The sequence below is a fragment of the Anomalospiza imberbis genome, chromosome 2 (genome assembly GCF_031753505.1).
Source record: "Anomalospiza imberbis isolate Cuckoo-Finch-1a 21T00152 chromosome 2, ASM3175350v1, whole genome shotgun sequence".
In the NCBI taxonomy this organism is placed as follows: Eukaryota; Metazoa; Chordata; class Aves; order Passeriformes; family Viduidae; genus Anomalospiza; species Anomalospiza imberbis.
This window is the reverse complement of record NC_089682.1, coordinates 4,693,269-4,716,527: the sequence shown is the minus strand read 5'-3', so window position 1 is coordinate 4,716,527 and position 23,259 is coordinate 4,693,269. Positions and strand designations below refer to the sequence as shown.

Below are 23,259 nucleotides of genomic sequence, written 5' to 3'. Positions count from 1 at the left end.
GCTGGTGCAAATGGTCACAGTGCTGTAAAAAAGTGAATTCTGGCCCCTCTCAGAGGGGGCAAAAGCACTTTAATAGTCAGTAGAGAGGTATTAAACACCCTGATGCAGCTTCTAAGCTCAACTCATGGTCTCTGCTGGCATGAGAACAACTCTAGTTTAAACATGGCAGCCTGTTATAAAGGCTGGCATATCTAATATAAGAATAACCAGAAAAAAATAGGCCTTATTACATGTCTGTACTGGCTCAAGAGTACAAATGTCACACCTTTATCCCCTGACTGCTGAAAACCCCTAAAACACAAAAAAAAAAAAAACAAAAAAAAAAAAAAAAAAAAAACCAAAAAAACCCCCAAAAAACAAGTACAAAGAAACTTGAAGTTTCAATCTTGCTGCCTTAAAATCTGCACAAAAAAACACCCATAGCAAACAGCTCTCTTATTACTAAAAGTTCTAACCTAAAATTAAGAGATTTCAGCAAACTTCAGATACATTCAATGAGGTATAAACTTTTAAAAGGGTAAATATTTTTTCATTAACTCCTTAAAAACTATGATTAACTGTAGGGGGGGGGAGGCAAGTAGCAGTGGCAGCTATTTGCATTAACTACTTTTGCTGCCAGCTTAGGCAGCAGGATTAATATAACTGAGCTGTGACATGTTTATGGCATAATCATAAGACACAGGATGATATACAGCCTAAGCTACTTAGGAAGAGGTCAAACAGCAAGTGAATTTAAAATACACTGATTTGGATATTACCAAGTCACATGGAGTCCCTTTAGGGCAGTGACAAAAATAAAACCCACCATAAAAGTAAGAAAAAGTAACTCTTGACAGTTATTTCCACATTTTTTGAAAGAGCTGCTATGGGGCTGCCACACAGAGCTGAGAGAAAAGCAAACAGGAAACCATTTATTACACACTCAGAAATACTTCTAAAGAGTGGAAAGAAATGCCAAGGCATTCTGGAGTCCATTTTAACAGATTTGCACCACAAAATACACAATCACTGGCATCCTGGAATGCCACCCTTGGGAAAAAAAAAAAAAAGTTGTTAAAAGGGTTGACCACTGATATAAACCTGTGCAAAAATCTGGGAGTAGTGGGATGGTTCACATGGGGACTGAGCACCTGGTTTTGCCTTCTTGGCTTTCCTGGTTAATATTTACCAGTGCAAAGTGCACTTCTGGCAGCTCAGGACTTCTCCCAGCCCCAGCTGCCAGGCTCAGGGCCACAGCTGTGCTGGAGCTCTGGACATATTCCCAGCATTGAAGCAAGGGGAAAAGCTTTCCCCAGCAAGGAAAGGAGCAGTCCCTGGTGAAAGCTGTGAAAAAATGTTCCATTTCCTAGAAAACAACAGAGGGGAGAGAGGGCACACAGCTCCTCATCCTAGAGTGAATCATGCATCCTCTGTGAGCTCCTAACCAGCCAAACTTGCATTTTACTGCTCCTGTTTTATTGCTCTTCCTCTGAAATTCTGTGGAATTTCTGTGGGAAGGTCTCCTTTTGATCCAGGAAGGCTTGATCCTTCTGCACCAGTGAAAGCAACCCCTGGCTCAGAAAAGAGCAACAATTACAGGAAACTTTCCTGACACACCACTGAATTTTTCAGTGAGCTGTTTTCTGGCAACAGCATGTATTAAACCACTGAAGAGCTCCCCTTCAAAAACATGTTGACTGTTTTTTAAGGCAAGAAAGAAAAGCAAACATTTGTTTTAAAGGACCAGTGGTTTTGCTTTCCTAACAGCACAATAGAGAGAGACATTTAAATAGACCTTGTTCTGCTTATTGAGTTGAAAGATGCTGTGACTCATTTTAAATAATTGATATGGCAATATTATTTCAATATTTTGCATGGAAATATAATATTTATGCCCATGTTATACTGGAATCATGAATTTCACTTAATTTATATAAACTATAAAAACTTTAAACTTATCACATCCCATTGATCTCCAACTAAGAGCATCAGAGTAGAATGAAATTAGGATGTCTAAAGAAATTGGGGCATAAAAAATACAGAACTAAAATCAAAACATGAATACCAACAAGCAAGAGTAAGAAAGAGATAAAGCACACATATACACATATATCCTCCACAAAAAAAACATATTGAAATGCCTTTGGAATAAAAATTGCAACAGCACAGTCTCATTAGACTGATCTAGATACAGCAGAACATTATTCTTAATAGAAACAGAAAGCTTATCCATCAGGAATAATAACTGCCAACCACAAGAGAGCAAAAGTTGATTGCAAGAACATAAAATAAAAAAAGGAAGCCTAGGATGAGAACTGTAGGAAGCAACCCAGGGTGACACCTGTCCACTGCCATCATGAGCTGTGAGCTTAGACAGCTCTACAGGGGTCAACCCAAAACCTCCCCTTTCCTTTGTTTGACCAGAACTGCTTTAATTCAGTTCTCAGGACACTGCAATGCACATCTGCTTGCCAAGACAGAACTGACCAACAGGGTTTCGTTTTCTTTTTTCCTCAGCCAAACTTGCATTTCACAGAGACAGGAACACACAAGGGCCAATACCTCTCTGCAGTCCAGCTGGAGGTTCTGCCCCCCAACCTCCAGTTTGAGGATTTCCACCTGGTAGTACCACTCTTCTTTGATGGGTGTGTACCAGATGTCCCCTGTGTACAGACTCGGCTCAATCCCACCCAGCACCTAAGGGAGAGGAGAAAAGAAGTCACATACTTGAAAACCCCATGTGTTTAGTTTTGGGGCAAGTGCACACAAAAAGGGGGACATTTAATTGTGATACTCAGGGGCATCCAAGTTTTAATTTAGCACCATTTGTTAGGATTTTACTGTCAAGTTCTCTGTCAATAATAGAGCAGTATGAAACATGTAGACATTAAACAGATTGTGCTTCAAACAGAATTCCCATACTGGGCTAAATTATTGGCATCTTCTTTCACCTACAACCCCACACTGATTCTATTATGAAAACTCCACTGTTTTAATTTTAAAAACAGTACCTTCAGTGGTTAAATCTAGGCAATGGATAACAGTGGGACAGAATAATAAACTTACATGTGAAAAATTTGCTTTATCAGATCAGAAAAGCTTTAATATTGTCCAAGAAGATTTCATTTCTTCTTACACACGCCTGAAATGGAATCCCATCCTGTCACTGCTATCACTCAGCTTTCATCAAAACCTAGGCTGAGGATGCATTTGTGGACTCTCTGACTCTGAGCTAAACCTAAGAAACTTCTCTCTTGGTCTCCAGATATATGAAAGACATTTACAATATGTGAATTTTCCTCAGAATAAGTATTTGTGATCAGCTCCTGTGCTGAGATGTTTATTTCAGCATCATTTGGGAACAGTCATTCCATCTCCCAATTCCAGATACATAATGGGCCAATTCATGGTCCCACTGAAGATGATGGAAAGATTTCCCAGAGTAACAGAAAGCGGGAGATCTGATCTACAGATTTTTCCCTTTAATATGTTGTTAAAAAAAAAAGACCCTTGATTCCTCTCCCCCTTTTCACATCACATAAAAAAAATACTGTAGCATTTTGATGAGACTGAGCAAATTTATCAGCTGAATAAGAGACTACTCAGTTTGAGAAATATAGCAGAATCTGCCCTGAGGAAACACACCACAACATTCATGTTTTTCTTTGTTAAAAGATGAAAAGTTTACTCAAACTTGAGAGACAAAAAAAAAGAATTGAGAATGAAAATAAATAACACTCAAATTTTGCCCGAGGGCTTAGCTTTTCTTTAAAAAATATAAAACATATTTAAAATACGAAAATATATTTAAACGCTGAATTTGGCAGAAGCAGGATAGTCAGAGAAAAGAGGGAGAGAGATGAACAAAGATACATTTTCCCTCTCCTATTGACAGATACCCACAAGACTACCTCCGTTGGTACCACTTCCAGAGACAGGGAGTCCAGCACCACACATCTGCAGGGAGAAAATGTTGGGGATCTTTGCCTGCCTCACGAGGGAATCAAAGAATGTCTCCACAGAACTGGAAGGCTTGAAGGTGTTGAAAAGCAAAACAAACAAACAAACAAAAAATTTGCAGGGTTCATTAGAAAGTTTCTTCGCAGAAATCAGCAAATCATTCAAACAAGACCACTTTTCATGAGCAAATTGAACTTCTGACAAGCAGCTGATGAAAGTTCTAGACCTAATAAGCCATTAAAACCCCAAATATCTGTCATTTTTCTGTTTCTCTTGTTTTTAGAAACATTTTTACTCTTGACCACTGTCAGCCCTGCTGCCACCAAATCCCTAAAACACAGGAGTAATTTTCAATTGCAGTTTCCAAACTCAAACACCAGTTTCAGGCAGAAACTCTCACCAATAATTTCTGTTTGGAAAAGGCTTTGTGTTATTAGAACACTCAAAGGTAACTTGCCTTTCATGCCTTTCCACAGTTAAAAAGCAGAATTTTAAAGTCAAGATATTCAGCTTTTCAGCACTGTTGAATTGTAACAAACTTTGAGTTGAGTGGCCCAAATTTCCTCTCTTTTCGTTAAAGAACTTCATACCCAAGCACGCTCTCTCCAGCTGGGTACTGGCCAGGTTCTTCCTGACACTGCAGGTCCTGTTTTCCTTTGCAGTCACTGGAGTGCTGCAACTTCCCTGTAATTGAGATTTGTGTGCATGGAGGTGAGAGGGGCCAAGTGCTCTCACTACAAAAAGCCCAGAGCAGCCTCAGAAGCCAACAACCCTGAAGTCCTTGGAAGAAGGGAAGAACAAATGCCCTGTTTGCCCTAAGCAGAGTTTGAGAACAGCTTCTCTTCTCTTCTCTTCTCTTCTCTTCTCTTCTCTTCTCTTCTCTTCTCTCTTCTCTCTTCTCTCTTCTCTCTTCTCTCTTCTCTCTTCTCTCTTCTCTCTTCTCTCTTCTCTCTTCTCTCTTCTCTCTTCTCTCTTCTCTCTTCTCTCCTCTCTTCCCTCTTCCCTCTTCCCTCTTCCCTCTTCTCTCTTCTCCTCTCTTCTCTCTTCTCCTCTCTTCTCTCTTCTCCTCTCTTCTCTCTTCTCCTCTCTTTCTCTTTCTCTTCTCCTTTCCCTTCTCTTCCTGCTGACAGTCCATGAAATCAATAAAAACAACTCTCACACAGCTCTGGAGTAGAGCAGACTCGCCAGGCAGTGCTGAATCATTTGTTCTGTCTGGGTAGAACTCACTTTGGGATGTGAAGGTTGAAAATTGTAACTTTGTAGTTTTCCAATCACGTTTTCAGCTTTAGATTTTAAGGTTATACATTTTGGATTACAAATTTCAGGTTTTAATTGAATCTTCTACCTGAATTTCCTGCCTCCAGAGGAGCAGGATGTGCTTGGTTCTATGTTCCTGGGAATACTGTAGCTAAGATTTGTTCTGAAATTATCCATCCACCTCAACTTTTAATTGATGAACGTAGAATGAACTGCTGAGGACTTTGCCTGGGATCAGTTTTGAAAAGTATCCTCAGAGTTCTAATACCTCCCTCCACACACATCCCACAACCACACTCTGGTACTGCAAGCACTGTAAAACCTTATTCATTCCAGAGGAGCTAAAACCAGCATTTCTATCATCAAAAAACCCAAAATCCTCACATGGGACTGTGGTACCAGCACAACCCAATTTATTCTTTCTGGAACAAAGACAGAAGACCTGTAGGAAGGAGTGGCTGGAAGGGTGGAGCCTAATGCTAAATCTGCTGGCTTGATTTTAACAGATTTCTATTTATTGTCCTTGTGAAAGACCATCGGGGGGAAGGGATGGTTTACCTTGGCTAAGGCGTCGTAGGCAAGACCCAGGATCCCGTGCCATTTAACCCCTGGCAGGAAGAAGTTCTCTGACTCGAGGATGGTGGCAATGTTGATGGTGAAGCTGCCATAGAGTCCTTTGGGCATGGTGATGACATCTGTGCCCAGCACTCCAGTCCAGCTGCCTTGGCTGTACTTCACTGTCACCTCAATCCCTTGAGATCTGTATGTGCTTGACCTTTAAAAGGAAAGGACTCAATGATGCACAGGCTGTTCATTTACAATGCAAGACAACAGAATATATTCCAACTCAATTTTGCTCAGAGAGGGAAAAAATAGGTAAAGTAAGTATGCAAAATATGTATTTATATTGCTTGTAAAATCAGGAAAAAGCAGAAATTGAAAAAAACCCCAAAACTAAAAGCCCCATTTTTATCCAGAAGCCATCAATAACTCAGGTCTTCACTATGTGTTTTTTAAAAAAATAAATAATCTAAGGTATTATGTCACCTAGTGCAGTGTCCCTGACTCAGAATGATCCCTAGGAGCAACACTCTTTTAACTGGAGAAAGAATGTATTAAATGGCACTAGGAAATGGAAAGCTGCTGAATTCAAATCTAAAATTGAAATGCAAAGCTAACTGACTAGCTGTAGACTAATACCTCATTAATATTCCTAAAAGATCCTTTTTGGGTAAATTGGAATATCATTGTGAGTATCAGCAGTAAGACAGAGGTTTCCTAAACCTGCAGTTTGACCTATCTCTGAGGAAGTAGGTAGAATTTGATATCATTAACAAATGATTCACTGACTTGGAGGAGAAAAGGAACTAATTTTTTCTAGACCAGGGAAGCAAAAGCAGTTGAGTATGGCAAACAAAAGAAGGAACTGAATCCTGTTTAAAAGGCTTAAAAAATAGTAAAAGCTTCAATAGATTTTTCATTTTAAAGACCTGTAATCCATAAGTATTGTTATCATATCCCACCCACATCTCTACTGAAGAGCTTCAAAAGTTCTAGACCCCTCACAATTTACTTTGGATCCTCTCCTTGGCACACAGCTTCCTCCTTTGGAGAGACAGATGACTACACTCAGTTCATCTCAAGAGACTTTTCACAGCTTTTTGGAAAGTAAATTAAGGGGGGGAAAGAGTAAAATAAATTTATAACTGCATCTTTACATGTGTGTAGAACAATAGAAAGGGCAAGGGTTTATCAGGTGCAGATACTTTGATCAACCCAGCTTTAATCTAACAGCCACATGATGTGGCTTCACAGGCCCTGTGCCTGAGCTCACCAGCCTGAATTTGGGGTAATTTTCATTATTATGAGGAACAACCTTCAGATGGCAACAAGGCCAAGTCCCATGATTCAAACACTTTCTCCTGAGGAACACTTTGGCCGTGCAGACCATGCAACTGACTCTTCCATGGGAGGGAGGCCAGACTCTAACGCTAAAGCAATTCTTGACACTCTCAAGGCCTCACCCTTCAAGGGTTAACATCCAAGGCAGCAGAAATACATGAGATAATATTTCAAAATGCAGGAGTTCTGGAGATACTGCTATTACCTGCATCTGATCACTTCCACTGCTCCTGTGTAATTCTGCATTTGTATGACACTTACACAAAGGAACATCTCTGCTCAGGCAGGGTCTTCAGAACACCTCTGTGACACTGGCAGGACATTTTTTAAATCAAAACAGAGTCTGAATAATTAGTGGCATAAGGGAAATTGGGGGACAGGAAATGAAAGGGAGAATACTTTTCTTCATGTAGAAAAGTGTCAGGCTGAGCAGCAGAGGAGGAAACATCTGAAATCAGACAGAAATTTGAGTGCTGGGAGAATAAAGTGAAGTAAATCTGCAGACACAAGCAGTGCATGACTAGAACAGCAGCACACAGCTCTTCTTCCTTAAGCAGGAAGAGCTGTGGACCGGGACACAGAAAGACTGGATTCATTTTCCAGCACAGCTGGTGACCTTTCCTGTGGAAAGGCAAGGCAAGTCCCTTCCTCACCATTTGTGCCTCAGCTTCCCCACCTGCAGAAATGGATATGAAGACACTCATCTCATTTGTAAAGTTCACAAATGTCATATTGAAGAGAAGGAGACTTTATTACTTCCTTCAAGGAGCAAAACTGGTAACACAGGAAGGGATCTTGGAGTAAATTATATTCTGTTCTGCAAAACCACTTCCCCATCTTCCTACAGGTAATCAGACACTGTTTTTTTTTTCACCTTTCTACCTCACTGATCTAAGGGAAGAAAACTTTAGAGTTTAAAACTAGAGACTTGTTGTAATTCATGGGCCAAGTGTTGTAAAATAAACACACAGCACAGAAAAGAAAATTACAAACAAGCTGTTTTGGCTGTGATGAGAAAAGAAGACATTCACCTCTTCCAGCAGGACAAAGTATATCTTAGCCAGAGGCAAGGAATAGGGGGCCCCACATCATGGTGCTGTAGTGATCCTACTCCCTTCTCCCTCTCCTCCCATTCCTATCTTCTCTCCAAAGCAGCCACCAGAACCCTGGTCCTCAAACCTCAAATGGATCTCGAGGCCCAGCTGAGCAAACCAGCAATGGGGTAATTTTCTCTTGCAGAGTTAATCCTCATTACCAGCACACAGCACAGGACAAAACACAACCCAAATCTTATTTCTCATGTCACAATCCCTTTGCAGCAAGCTCAACATGGCAACAGCAAATCCACCACATGCAGGAAGCCCTGTGAAACACCAACCTCACCAAACAACTTTAAGACAAAGCAGACATGAAAATACAACAGAAATTATTGATTTCTAACCAAGAAGTCCCATCTAATCTGCAGGGCTTCCACAAAAAGTTTACAATTCACCCCAAACCACAACCTGCACAGTGCACACAACCAACCTCCCAGGATCACGCTGCAAAAGCAGCAAAACAAGCTGCTTTGTTTCTTTTGTCTGATGGTGTAGAACTTATTGTATTACCTCAATTTATTGTCTACATCTCTCTTACCTCCTTATCTCTTGGAAAGATCAACTCTTGAGCAGCTTGCTTTTGAAGATTCAGATGGTGAGGCAGTAGTACTCTTTATTTATTTACTGAAATAAAACTGGATACTGTTCCTGAATACTGAGAGCCCTGAACATGTTAGATTTACATACTGCTGCAGAGCCATCACTGATCACTTGGGTTCAAGTGTAAAAATCCCTTTATATGTCTGTTTAAGTAGCTCTTTTATCATAAGTAGAGTACTCAACAAAACTACTTGCTATTTTCAACAGCATGAGAAACAAACACTGTGATTTCTTTTCAGTTCAGGACAAATCAGGTAATTTTGCAAAACCTTATAGATCGTGGTGACTTATAGAGCATGATTATCACAGCAAACTCAGAACTTTTTACAGCAAAGGTTTGTCAGAGCCACTCAAAAGCCCAAGCAGTAAAAGACTGCATGGTAACAGCTTTACTCACATTGTAAAGAAAGAGCCAGATAATTAAACAGCAGGATTATATCACATAGATTACATGATACACAATATAATTTAACAAGTTAGTTCTGGAATTGCTCCAGGAGGGCTCTTCCTGAAAAACATACTCTCTGGGTCCTTTCAAACAAAGATAATGCTTTTCCCATGCACCCCCCTCAATTTCGGTCAAAAAAGAATCATGCATTCAATTTCTGATTTTGATCATCTGAATAAAATTAAACTAAGAGTGTGGCACCAGGAAATTAAGCCCCATCACTCTCTCCAACACAACATGAATATTCTAATAAGCACACATCTGTAACTCATAACCCATTAATTTAACAAATTACTAATCTTTCTTTCCCCTTGTCTTCAACTTGCAGTTTAAGATGCTGGAAGCACTCCATGACAATATAGGGAAAAACTGCAGGAGCGATTACCAGATGAGAGGAAACCCCTTTATCTAATCTTAAGTGTCCCTCCTAGGAAGGAAGAAAAGTACACACAGGTCATTTTTCTCATTTACACATGGGCAAAGGTTGCTCTTGGGTAATTTTACAGATCCAGCTGATGTGATATCAGTGCCCCTGTTTACCATCCCTGCAAAATCATGACAACCAAGTGTGCTGGTTTGGGTTGGGGGATAGAGTTAATTTTCTTCACAGCAGCTAGCACAGGCTGTGTTTTGGATTTGTGCTAGAAACAGAGTTGAAATAGAGAGATGTTTTTGTTATTGCTGAGCAGCTCTTGCACAGAGACAAGGCCTTTTCTCCCTCTTATCCCACCCCTCCACTGCCAGGTTTGGTGTGGACGAGAATTTGGGAGGGGACACACCCAGGTGACCCCAGTTGACCCCAAGGATATCCCACACCATGGTGCCATGCTCAGCATATACAGCTGGGGGAAGGAGGGAGAAATGTTTGGGGTTTTGGTGGAGAAGTGAGTGAGTGAGTGAGTGAGTGGCTGTGTGGGGCTGAGTTGCCATTGGGGTTTAAATCACAACGTCAGCGAAAGCGTTCTGACTGCTGGGAAAAGTCTGTCCTAAGGCCAGTCTCAAAAAGAGACAAGCAGCAGCACCCAAGGAAGTAGAGGTGACTAGGCTTCACCTCCAGTCAGGAAAAGTCTCAAATAAAACCTCCTGGAATCTGTTTCCAAGCACATGAAGGACAGTCACGCAGTCACAGACACTCAACGAGGACTTTCACAGGCACATCACACCTGACCAATCTCACTGCCTCCTACATCAAGACTGCAGGCAAGATGAGGAGAACAGTGGCTGCAGCACATCCTGGCTTCAGTCAGGCTTTGGACACCACCTCCCATGGCATTCCTGTTTGGAAGCTGAGGATGTGGGGCTGAACAAACCAGCCATGGTGTGGGCCGAAGATGGGCTGCACCCCTGGGTCCAAAGGAGCCATTGACTCATGACAAGCAGAGCCCCAGGGGTTTTGAGTGGAGGAAAAACTCCACAGCCTGGAGAAAAGGAGGCTCAGAAGAGACTTTCTCACTCTTCACAAGTCCCTGGCAGGAGGGTGCAGCCAGGTGAGAGTCAGGCTCCTCTTCCTTGCAACAGCAACAGGACAAGAGCACACAGCATCAAGCTGCGCTAAGAGAGGCTCAGGCTGGACACCAGGAGGAATTTCATCATGGAAATGGTTGTTAAACACTGGAACAGGCTGCCCAGAGAGGTGGTGGACATCCCCCCCAGAAGTATCCAAGGAAGGCCTGGACGTGGCACTCAGTGCTCTGGGCTGGTGACAAGGTGGGGAGCAGTCACAAGTTGGACTTGATGGTCTTGGAGGTCTTTTACAACCTAAATGAATCTGTGGTTCTGTGAAGGTCTTCATCAAGAGCCCACATGAAGGACAGACTGCACACTCAGATTTGCATGGGATCTACATCAAAGGGAGCAGCTGTCATAGCCACGAGTTACATTTTTTGAGGTTCAGGTTGGACAACAGGAAATATTTCCACCCCAGGAGACTGTGGCATGGCACTGGAACACTCTGCCTGGACAGAGCAGGGATTCTCCATCCTCAGAGGTTTACAGGACTTGGCTGGGCTCAGCCATGGCTCACCTGCTCTGGCGACAGCCCCAGCTCATTTGGGATGTGTGCTAGGTGACCTACAGAGCTTTCTTGCAACCAACATTTTTAGAAGATCTACCTGATTTCACTGGGGCCAGGATCCTTCCAATTTACTTATTTAAATGTATTTAAAATATTTAAAATTGAAGAAGCACGGTGTACCCAGGAGTCTGCTAATTCGGAGCCCACTGCAGGACTCCATCAGTGCAACCCAAACCAGAAACTCTTGCTGCAATTGCTCTGGACTGTAATGACTTGACTTTGAGTAATTTTACAAAGCACCCTTAACTCACTCTTCAGGGCCTGGACTTCAAGGTTTCATTATTAACCTTATATTAAAGTTCTCAAGACACATGAGAGCACTGATCAGGGGCTGTAACCTTCACATTATTTCAGTTTGTCTTTCTCCATACACAAGCTCTGCAGTTGCTGTTTCTAATGGTTAATGTTTCTGACGAGAGAGGCCTTGTCCTTCCAGTCTCAATAACATCAATTAAGAGACAAAGGAGAAAGAATGCTTGTGCTTTTAATTCCTGCAATTAAGCTTTCTCTAGCCACTGCCTATGGAAGGGGATAGCTGGCTGGCATGGAAAACCCTGCAGTAGTGCAGAAATAGCTATCAAGTGCAAATTCTGGATTTTCCAGACCTGTATTATATCAGCTTTATGTGAAATATCTCCATTAACATCTAAATATATGACAGGAGGTGAGGCTGGTCTAGTAAGCAGCAAGGAAATAATGGATTTCCCTCCATTCCTAGTGCATCTTACTGGAAAAAAAAAGTGTAAAACCCCATGTTGAAACTTATGTGAGATAGTGAGAAGGTTGATACTCCCCAGTTTCCCAGCACTCAGTATTTTTATCCATATGCTTCAGCTAAAGATAGACACTGCATTTTGGAGAAGTTTACCTGAAATAATTGAGACTAGAGAAAGGCAGAAAGGAAGGAAGAAGAAGTGTGATTCAGACAGACAAAGCTTGGCTCTGATTAATGTCAGCTTATGCTAAACACAGCAGATTTAGTGCATAACAAACACCAGAACCACCAAGTTGTATTTTATAAATAACCAGATTCATCAGGGTCGGTCCAGATCACTGACTGATTGAGGCCTGCAGCTAAACTGAACAACAAATTAGGTTTTGACTAAGTAATTTTGCTTCTGGATGAAACGTCAAGTAACTGATACAATTACCAGCTTTTAATTTTTGTTTTCAAACAAAGGCAAAGCATATTGAAACTTTTAATTCCTTGCACGTCTATTTAGGTAAGAAATTGGCTGAAATTAGTGTGATTTTGCAAATGATTTTTACCCTGTAATCATCTTCTCTTTTCTCCAATTCTAATTAGTGCTGCTGATGTTCACTCAGAGTTCAGCTGCGCTGCCACCAGTGGGGCTGTTCATGGTGTCAGGCAGGGTTTTGCACCTGGCAAATCCAAAATCCCCACCAGGTAACCAACATCCCACTCCCATGGGATGTCACAGGAGCCCCAGGAGCTGCCTTATCATCCTGTCTTGCATGGAGGAGCCAGAATCCCCCTGATTTCCACCACGGGTGCAGAACAGGTACTTACAGCTCAGGATTGAAGTAGGTTGTGACATCAGGATCAGGCACACCTGCTACAGCAAAATTGCTGCTCCCAGTGTCAACCAGAATGTTTAACTGCCAAAAAAAAAAAAAGAAGAAAAGAAAAGAAAGGTGATTTGCATATCCAATTAAACAAATTGAAAAAGAAACATTGAAGTTTTTGTCTAAACTATCTTCAGTTTTAAAATCATCATAAGCATTGCCCTGAGAAATAAATTTAGTGTCACTTTTGGGACAGATATGCTGCTGCAGCCCATCCAAAACTGATCCTGCTGAAATGCTTTAAAATAGTCCTGTTCCTGGAAGGGGGAAAACCCGCCAAGCCCACATTTGCACAGCAGATGAATTCCTGATCATCTCAAATTTCTTTTTGGCCCAAGCCCACATTTGCACAGCAGATGAATTCCTGATCATCTCAAATTTCTTTCTGGCCCAACCCATGAGTCTTGGCAACCTGTCCAGAACACAGGCTGAATTATGGACTGCTTAAAGCTCTCTTTGTCTTAGAGCTTGCGAGATTTCAAGGTAAGGGCAGAGTGCAGGTCTGGACAGAAATAAGCAGAACCATGAAGCTGCTTCATGGATTGGAAAACACAGGAGCAATGCCCAGCTCATCCTGAGCAGCAGCAACCTTCCACAGCCTTTACCACCTTTAAAAATGAGGATGGCAGATTTATTAACACCGTGATTGAAAGGTGGCCTAAGAGGGGGCCACTTTTTTGGTTGATTGGGAGGGTGATTTAGCCTAAAAATTGCCTAAACATGGACAAAGTGGGACACCTCCCTTCCCCATCTAGCTCAGGTAACGAGGCTGCTCCATCACAGCTGCACTATGGCAAAGCAGGATCACTTCCTTCAGTGAGACCTGGAAAGCACTTTAGGTACAGAGCCATTAAATGGTAAGTTTAAGTCAGTCAGAGACTCTACTGCTACCAATAGCACTGGTCACACTTTCCCCCTGCTCTTGGCTGGATGCTTCCCAGGCCTCCCTGGCAAAGCCACAGGGCTGTGATGCAAACCAGATCAGGTTCCTCACCCACAGATACCATGAAAAAATAGCAATCTGCCATATCAGACAGCCACTCCAATGGATATGGTAGGAGCAGATACCAGAGAAGGGTGATTCCCTCCTTTGGTGACAACAGATTGGCTTAAAACACCTGCTCCCCAGAAAAATATTAAAGAATTAGGAATTTTCCTGTAGGAGAGAGTGAAACATGAAGATTTGGTTGGCCATGGCTTAAAGCCAGCTCAAACCAACCCCTTTGGTAGTCCCATCACTCCTTAAGATGCGATGTAGCTTGGGATCTACAACAGGAGGGGATGTGGGAAGGGCAAGAGAAAATGGTCAGGGAAACAAGTTTGGTGTTGACAAAGGAAGTGGAGAAAAAGGGCTGAGCTCAGAAATGAGTGTAAACACAAAGGAGGATAAAACATTTGAAAAAGATGTGCTGAATCCTTCTTTAATAAGACTGAGTGTAGACAAAAAGTGTGAGTCAATGTTTAAAAACATCTTTGGTTTGTTCACAGAGGAGAGGGGAGGTGATGGTTACCCTTGTTTCACCCTTTTAATATAGTATGGGACTGAGGAACTCTGAAATTTAAACAAGAACACAAAACCATACAGTAATTTCTGAGAATCTCTTCTGAACTGCAGGCACACTCTGTCATTGGTATTCCCAGCCCTAATCTTGCAGAAATTTTAAGACTAAAAAGAAACAAACCAACAACCTTATCCAAGCTGCATCCCAGATTTTAGATTAAGCAAAGACAATACATTAAAATTTATTTTACAACCACATGAGCTAGACAGAGACATCTAAGAACAAAAGGACATCCACAAGTTCACATGGCTCTAGGAGCTGAGGCTTTAAAAGAAAATAAGAACCTCTGAGGCTCTGCAATAAAATCCAAAGTTTGCTACATACTTCATTTCAATGCTGTCAAAAGCCTAACAGTTTTTCAACTACCTAACAAAGTACAAACTATTCATTTCCCCCCCTTCTCTGGCATAGAGGTCATATTAAAAATAAACAACAAAGAGCAACTACAATGCATGCCTGCATCTATCAGGACTGACAAAATTTGCCTCAAAGGGGTGCTGCAGGGCTTAAATTAATTAGCCTTTCCCAGGTAGTCTGTGATGCTTGAGTAATGGGCACTATAGATCAGCTGCATAAATACATGTAGGTGTTGCCTTAGCCTCAGTGATATGCATGGCACCATACACGGAGGAGGACTTGGGGGAGAAAAAAAAAAACCAACCAAAACCAAACAAAAATCACTAAATATGACACATAAGAATGCTATTTTACCCCCACACCTTAATTACAATGTTATCGTCATGGAATTCACGAACCATCCAAGGAAAGGGCAGATTTACTGCCCACAGGACGGAGCAAATCGAGATTTCCAGAAGAAAATAGATATCCCCCACAAAGAAAGAGGGAAAGTACAAAGCTGGCTAACCGTGCAGGCTCCAGCCCACTCGGACACAGCAGTGCTCACATGACAGATGCTATTGAGGCTGACATTCTCCATCCACATGTTTGTGCATAATGAGATGCAGGCGGGGGCAGACACTGATTTATTGTAGTCCTCACAATAGCGCTAGTGATTAGCAGCTCCTGTTGGGGTGGGTATAACTTACTGAGTTCCCTTTCTCTCCTGAATTTTCTTTAGTGCCTTCACGTCTCATTAGAGGCACTTTCATGTTGTCTCATTCCACGGGCTCATGGAGCTGCTGGGGCAGTTTCAGGCAAGCTCTGGAGAGTCACAAGGTGGCCACTGAAGGAGCCATGGTCCAGGGCCGTCCATCCTCCCCGTCCTACTCAACCACGGACAGCAGCCCTGCTGAGAAGGACTTGGGGGTGCCGGTGGGTGGAAGGTTGGACATGTCCTCGGGAATGTCAACTTGCAGCCCAGAAAGCCAGCTGTGTCCTTGGCTGCATCCAAAGCAGCGTGGGCAGAGATGAGGGGGGAATTCTGCCCCTGTGCCCTGCTCAGGTGAGAGCCCACCTGCAGAGCTGCCCCAGCCCTGTCCCAGCCCAGGGAGGAGCTGGAGCTGCTGCAGAGAGCCCAGAGGAGGCTCCAGGATGAGCAGAGGGATGGAGCAGCTCTGCTGGCAGGAAAGGCTGGCACAGCTGGCATTGTTCACCTGCACAGGAGAAGCTTTGGGCTGAGCTCAGTGTGGCCTTGCAGGGCCTGGAGGAGCCCCAGGAAACCTGGAGAGAGACAATTTCCAGGGGATAGGACCCAGGGAATGGCTTCAAACCGCCAGAGTGGGTTTAGATTAGATATTAGCATTAAACCAAATGAAAAACAACTTTCCTTTTGCTTTTGGAAGAAGCAAAGCCTTTTTATGAGATTTTTGGTGGGGTTTTTTTTGTGTTTTCCAAGTTCAATTTCAGACTCACACAACAGACACTGAGAGCAAATGCACTAAATTGTTTCTTCCCCCTAAAGGTCACCTTAACCACAGCTGTGGGAAACAAAATCTGCACCTAGTAAAGTACCTGGAGATTATTTTGCTGCATTTGTCTGCATTTCCTATATGCAAATAGAGTTGTTATTATTAACAGGAGGCTCATAAAGATCCCTATTTTACAGTAAGCAAGACAGGAACATCCACCTCTGCCATGACAAACTCACAGAGGGAGTCTGACACCATCTATATGCCATTAATTTGTGGTTGCAAAAAGAAGCAAATCCAAACTTGTTAACTGAAAGGCATGAGCACTGAAAGCAGAAGCCTCGGAGGTCATGCATTTTACATTTTTTCTATTCTACATTTTTTCTATTCTGAAGGGGTAGAAACACTAAAAATTCCCCAGTCCCAATGATTTCTTTCAACTGGAAGTCAAACACTTTGTCAATACATCCCTTAAACTGTCCAGTGCTTGATTTAGCAGCAGCATCAAATAGCACTTACTGCATGCTACACAGCTTCAATAATTTAACTTACCACTATGTCTTTAATATTTTTAAGCCTTCCGTTGCTAAATACTGTTGTATTTTGCTACCAGAAAAACCAAAAAATTGCCTATTGATGTGTTATCATTTTTTCACTCAGCAAAGCTTTGGCTATCTGTGGTTCAGGCACTGCCCTGGTACAGCAGGTGATGTCCATATGACACATCCGTACTAGACTGGATGTTATTCATGCCTCATTTAACTGCCTGGCGTAAAACAATTTGCAGTTATCCACCATGCATTCAGAAAGTGACTTCCTTCACATTTTCAAGGGAAAGTGAGAGCAGCAATCATTCATTTTTTGTTGCATAGAGGTTGCTCCTATCCCTTAGCTGGGACAGAAGTTGCCTCTGTTCTGGCACACACCCTGCTCAGACTTTGTAGAAGTTCCTCTTCCCTGTTTTAGTTTCAGGGTGGGAGGTTTTGGTAACTTCCAGAAAAATATACAAAACAAATCCCACAGGCTGAAAGTTCAAAATAGATTTTTGTTTTTTTTTTTTTTTTTGAAGCAGCTGTCTGTATGATTTAGCATCCACAGCCTTTTCCAGGTGTGGAATCCTGGGGCTTGCCTGCAAACCTGCTGCTTTTGATGTGATTCCCTGGGTCACCCACACTGAACTAGGGATACTGGGATACACTAAAAGACTGGTCCATAGAAAAATCCACTGTATTTTTTTTTTCCCAAGTTCATGGGTCTGATCAATCCTTTAAGGTCAAGCAATAAAGTTCCACCACTGGACAGGCTAACTTTCTACAGCTACTTGAAAGGAGGTTGGAGTGAGCTATGTCAGTCTTCTTTCACAGATAAGTGACAGGATGATGGGAAATGGCCTCAAGCTGCACCAGGGGAGGTTTGGGATATTGGGGAAAATTTTTCCTTGGAAATTGTTGTAAAGCACTTGACCAAACTGACCAGGGAAGTGGAAAAGTCATCATCCCTGGAATTGTTAAAAACACATGGATATGGCACTTGAGAACATAAATTATTGGTGAACATGGTGGTGCTGCTGGGCTGATAGTTGGACTTGATCTGAAAGGTTTTTCCCAGCCTTAATTATTCCGTGATTCTGTAAAGAAACCAGACTGCAAAAATGTATTTGGCTCTTCGCTCCAGCTTCAGCTAAAGCATAGGGAGTGGAGGAAAAAAAAAAGGACTAGGATTTGCACACATAGGGCCATAAATAAAGAAAACAATCTCATTCAGCCTTACATTTACTCTGGGGGTCAGTCAAGACTTTAATGATAATTGATAGTTTCCTTCACAAGGCAGCAGAGCAACGAAGGGGACTCTGTAAGAATTCACAGAACCACAGAATGGTTTGGGTTGGAAAGGACCACAAAGCTCATCCAGTGCCACCCCTGCCATGGCAGGGACACCTTCCACTGTCCCAGGCTGCTCCAAGCCCCCATGTCCAACCTGGCCTTGGGCACTACCAGGGATCCAGGGGCAGCCCCAGCTGCTCTGGGCACCCTGTGCCAGGGCCTGCCCACCCTCCTGAAGGAAGAATTTTTTTCTGATATCTAATCTAAACCTACTCTCTTTTAGCAAAGATATCTCTTTTCATGATGAAAACTACAAGCCATCGTGCCTCCTCTGGGATTTTAACTCGACCCAAGGGCACCCCTTTCTTTTCCCTTTTCTCTTGTCCTCAGTAAAGAGCACAACCATTCCACACCACTAACATTCATGTGCCACTCAAAATCTTTTCATGCTTTCATGAGTTCTCCCAAAGCACCCACTTAAAATAGGGTTTGTAATTCTATATGCTTGCTGGAGCATGTCACACAGTGAACTATGACAAAGTAAAAAAGTTTTTATCCCCATGTAAAGAGAGACCAGAAATAGGAATCATCCCATTACCTGCTCAGGAGCTGTTACCACACATCACAATGTAAATGTAGAAGTCCACCCCATCTCACCCCTGAGCTTGTACTATCTCTTAATGCTCTTTCTTATTTTGTCCCACACATAATAAACCCTCCAGAAAATAATATGCTAGACAGTGCTTCAAAAAAAGAAATGGCTCAAAGAAGTACTGCTTCTTGTAAGGGATTAGCAGCTAGAAATCATTTGGGTAACAGCTCTTCTTTTTCAAGCTGGTTAATAGATAGGAAAATTAGTTGGCAATTTAAATGCTGCCTCATTTAACACAATGATTCCTAATTACATTATCAGCCCATCTGGCAAGAATTGCTTACAACCATCACACAGAAAAGAAAACACCAGTAACTATATGCTGTGTTTGCCCACAGTTATTACGTGTTATTATTGGCACTGACTGTCAGTCAGGTTATTTCAGTAATTTGTTTCTACAAATTAGTAATGTTACAATATACAGTGGCTTTTTAAGTACAAACATACTGTATGTTTTTTTTTCTCCCCTGTGTTACTTAGAGTTAGCATTTACAGCCTACTTTCTAATAAAAAAAAGTATCAGAAGGCTAAGCTTTAATATAGATTCTTCATCTGTTCCTCTGAAGATGCAGAAATGAAAGCAAATTAAAAGATGAATTAAGAGAAAATTTTGGAAGTATTTCTAGATGTAGAAGACTGCAAAGTCAGGCATAAACCTGAAAAGCCTCCACAATGACAGATTGCTGCTTGCAGAATGTTATGTACTTTGTTTAAAAGGTTAAGACTGAAAACAAAAATAGGTAAATTTGTTGGACTGGCCCACTGCCTATGAACACTGGGGCAAGGATGGACTCTCCCATTTCTCACTGCTCACAAGCAGTCCCTGCATTGGAGGAACACCTCACCCCAAAGCCAAATGGTCCTTTGCAGCTTGGGTGGAATCATACTTCACCTTGGAGGAGGAGGAGGAGGAGGAGAAGGAAGGCAGATCCACATTTTACAGCAAGTCCAGGAGGGGCATTTCCAGTGTTGCCCTGAGTGAGGTCACCTCACCAGAGGAAACAGACCTATCTGCTCCTACCTCCAAAAAACCCCTCCCATGGTCACAAGAAGGGCTCACCCATGCAGCCAACATAAGAGAGGCATTGTGAGGAAAGAAAAAAAAAAAAAAAGAATGAGATTAATTTTCTAATGACGTTTGTTCAGCAGGTGGTGCCCACATTTTGCTGCAGCTCTGGGGATGCAAAGGAAGGTGACTTTTTGCTGCACGAAAATGTGGGCAAACCAGAAGGTCAAGTTTATCACCAAAGATAACTCCTGCTTTCACAACAGCAGAAGTTTGCCACAGAAACTGTGCTGTGTTTGCAGTCTGGGGAGTTAACAGGAGAACCAGTGCCAGCAGCAGACCAAGCTCTCCAGAGAGTGTTTGGCCTTTGCTGCCATTCCCCTCACTCCATTCCCATGTGGTGCCAGGACCTGGGATTTACATTTACTACTTTTACATTTACTATCTTCACATTCACTCTCTTTTCCAGCCACTTAAAACATTTATTCCCAAACACTCTCACACCCTCACTGTGCCCAGCAGAAGACCAAGAGTTTTTCCCCTCAATCTCTCCATGATCTGCACTGCTAGTCTGGAAGGAATATTTCTTTTTTCCTGCCTGAAAAGCAATAATCTCTTTCTTTGCCAGAAGATTACAAAGTACTATCTGGATTAGCCAATCTATCCGTGTTTAAGAGCACTGCATGCTTCTGTAGAGGAGATTTGTATAAAAAACACAAATGCTAAAATGACGGATTGCTCTGAAGTATAAACTTGCTAAACTAAATTGTGAGTTGAAATATGAGCATCTGACTGTGGGACTGATGAATAGTCATTTTGAAGAAAAATATTACAGGAAGTGCTTTATATATATTATCATTTTGACAATAAGGGAAGGCTATTATGGTTTAAAGACAAAAAAAAAAAAAGTCAGCCAATCAATCCTGGTAACAAAACAAAATATCTATTCTTCATTTCTACGCTCTCCTTCCTGCCAATGCCCTCGGTTCCCTAAACATTAGCATTCTTTCTGCACATGCCATCTCATGTGCTATCTTATTTTTCAGGCTGAAATTTATTTGCTGTGTCTAGATTTATCATACAACACATCCATCCTATTCATGCTATATGAACATGCTTTGCTGTTGAACATGAGCCATTACTTGCTTATCTTAGAGCTGTGTGAATCGTAGCAATTTTGTCTCATTGCCTTTTCTGAAAAGATTAACCTTTTTTATTTCCCCCACCCCCAGATACGAGTTTCTCTCCCACCTAACACCCTATAGCACACAAAACCAGGTGTGTGAAGCAGTCCTGTAGTTCACATAAACCAGCTGCAGCTGAAGTCATGCTTGGCCCAAAGCACTGGGTTTTAAGGAAAATCTGGACTAATTGCAGAGTAACGACAATAATCTAGAGGTGTAGAAAAAAATCACCTGCAAATAAGTGTTGACAGGCTTTAAATGGCTTGAGAAGATGAAGGAAAAGTGTGACAGTCTTTTAACAGATGTTCGGGTGCCACAGAGAGCCCCAGGGAGCCAAACCTTTCAGAAGGAAGCCAAACCTGCATGGAAGCCGAGAGGTGCCTTCACCAGCCTTCCCCAGGGTAGGCACCAACCCTTAAGCACAAGCAGAGTTAGTGCTCACTGAGAGCAGCAGAAATCCTCCCAAATTTGAGTGAGGAAAATCTGTACATTTGCTGTACTTATACCACACACGTTCTTGAATGGAAGGATAATGAGTGCCTAGACAAATGGACGATTAACAAAACTCCCACAAACACTCTGAAATTCAAGAACAAATGCATGAGACATCAGCTATTTGTGCTTAAGTGCACACAAAGCTCTTGTCAAATCCAAAAGCCCGTTTCCACCTGTTAGTAGGTGTAAAGGAACGAAATTAATCAATTTCTTGGTAATTACAGCACAGCACTGACGAGACAGGGAGGCTGTAAGCCAAATGCCACTGGGAGCAGCTCTCACATTTAACTGCAAGCCTCAAGAGGAATCCCAGTGCCCACGCAGCCTTGGTTTAGAGACAGGCTAAGTCTAAGCCCTGTGTTCTAAATTAGCAAGAGTCTCATCCAGAGCTCACCCCTCCCTCCCTGGAGAACAGGGTGACTTAAGGTGCTGGAGACACAGCTATTAATTCAATAATTCCATAGCTAAAAAGAGCTTAACTCTTGGAGATGTGCTTGTGAGTGGCATCACCCATTTCACAGGCTCCTTCTCAGCATAAAACTCTTCCTCACTTGGAAACCACAGAGTGTCACCACCCCAGGGCAGACCTGCTGGGCACTGTCCAGCAGGATTTTGAGCTCTTTGGGACATCAGATGGAGCTAAGGATGCTGTAGGAGGACCTGAGGAGGGCGAGAGCTTCCAGCTCCACAGTAAACAGGGCACTGTTTACTGTTTCACTGAGGTGAAATGTCTGCTGTGGCTGTTCTGCTCACCAGCACTACTTAGGGCATGATCTTTTTAAAAAGTATAATCATGTCAATGAATTTTAGAGGTTGGGCTTTTTAAGGGTGTCACAAAAAAAACCCCAGAAATCATGCTACTACCTTACCTTTCAGAATACAATATTAAGGAGAGTTTTTTGCCTTTTTTTTTATTTCTTGGGTTAAGGAAATGAAATCAGTAAGCCTACATTAATGTATTATACCCAGTGAATGATTACAGTAGAAGCTGCATTCAGTTCAGAATTTCAATTTTCCGAGGCTTTTGCTCTCCAAAATTAGCTTCCAATTTATTTTGTCAGGTCATTCTTTTCTTTTCCTCTATTGCTCATTAGACTCAGTGAAACTGCTGTCAAATAAAAAAAAAAAAAAAAAAAAAAAAAAAAAAAAGCATTTTTAACTCTTCTTCTCTACCTAGATTCAGAAGTCCTACAGAAAAAAAAAAAAAAAAAAAAGTTGTTTTGAAACTACATCAACAGCCCTCCAACTGCAGTTAGACCAAAACAGTTTTACACATATGTACACAGCCAAGCCATGCTAGGGAAACTCAAGAAGCTTGAAGGGACTAATCTTAAAACCTTCCTCACCCTCTAGGTTAGTCACTGCCCATGTTTACTGTGCCATCTGGAAATAACAAAATTCATCAGCGGAATGAAGCCCATTCCTAATGTTCTTGAGCTTAGGCTAGAAGGCATCCCTAGCCTCATGAGCACTGCTGTTTTTTTGGTAATCTCCCTTCTGCCAAAGACACCACAGCCCCCTTGCCCTTCAGCAGCAGGCAGAAACCCTGCAAGAGGTGTTCAGTCCCACTCCTGTATTCCTACTTTTTTCAAAAGTCTCCCTCATACCAAAGATTTGAACTTCAAGCTCAATTTTAAATAAGATCCTGGCTTTCAAATTGCATTGGAGATGTGAAACCAAGCACCAAAGCTGCTCCTTCAACACTTCAGAAAGGTTTTTTTGTTTTCTTTTGTTTTGTTTTTTAGAGATGCTCTTTACAAGAACATGGGGAATGGCTTCAAACTGAAAGAGAGTAGGGTTAGATGGGATATTAGGGAAAACTTCC

At 42.1% G+C, this 23,259-nt stretch overlaps 1 protein-coding gene across 1 annotated transcript in view; it reads right to left on the bottom strand.

The window, feature by feature from the left end:
• Window positions 1-23,259, bottom strand: part of BACE2 (beta-secretase 2) — a 48,387-nt gene that overhangs the window by 12,195 nt on the left and 12,933 nt on the right. The window contains exons 2-5 of the mRNA XM_068179567.1: window positions 12,849-12,937; window positions 5,755-5,971; window positions 3,883-4,011; window positions 2,542-2,676 (exon numbers count right to left, since the gene is read on the bottom strand). Coding sequence (XP_068035668.1) covers window positions 2,542-2,676; window positions 3,883-4,011; window positions 5,755-5,971; window positions 12,849-12,937 — 570 coding nt within the window. The remainder of the gene's footprint in view (window positions 1-2,541; window positions 2,677-3,882; window positions 4,012-5,754; window positions 5,972-12,848; window positions 12,938-23,259) is intronic.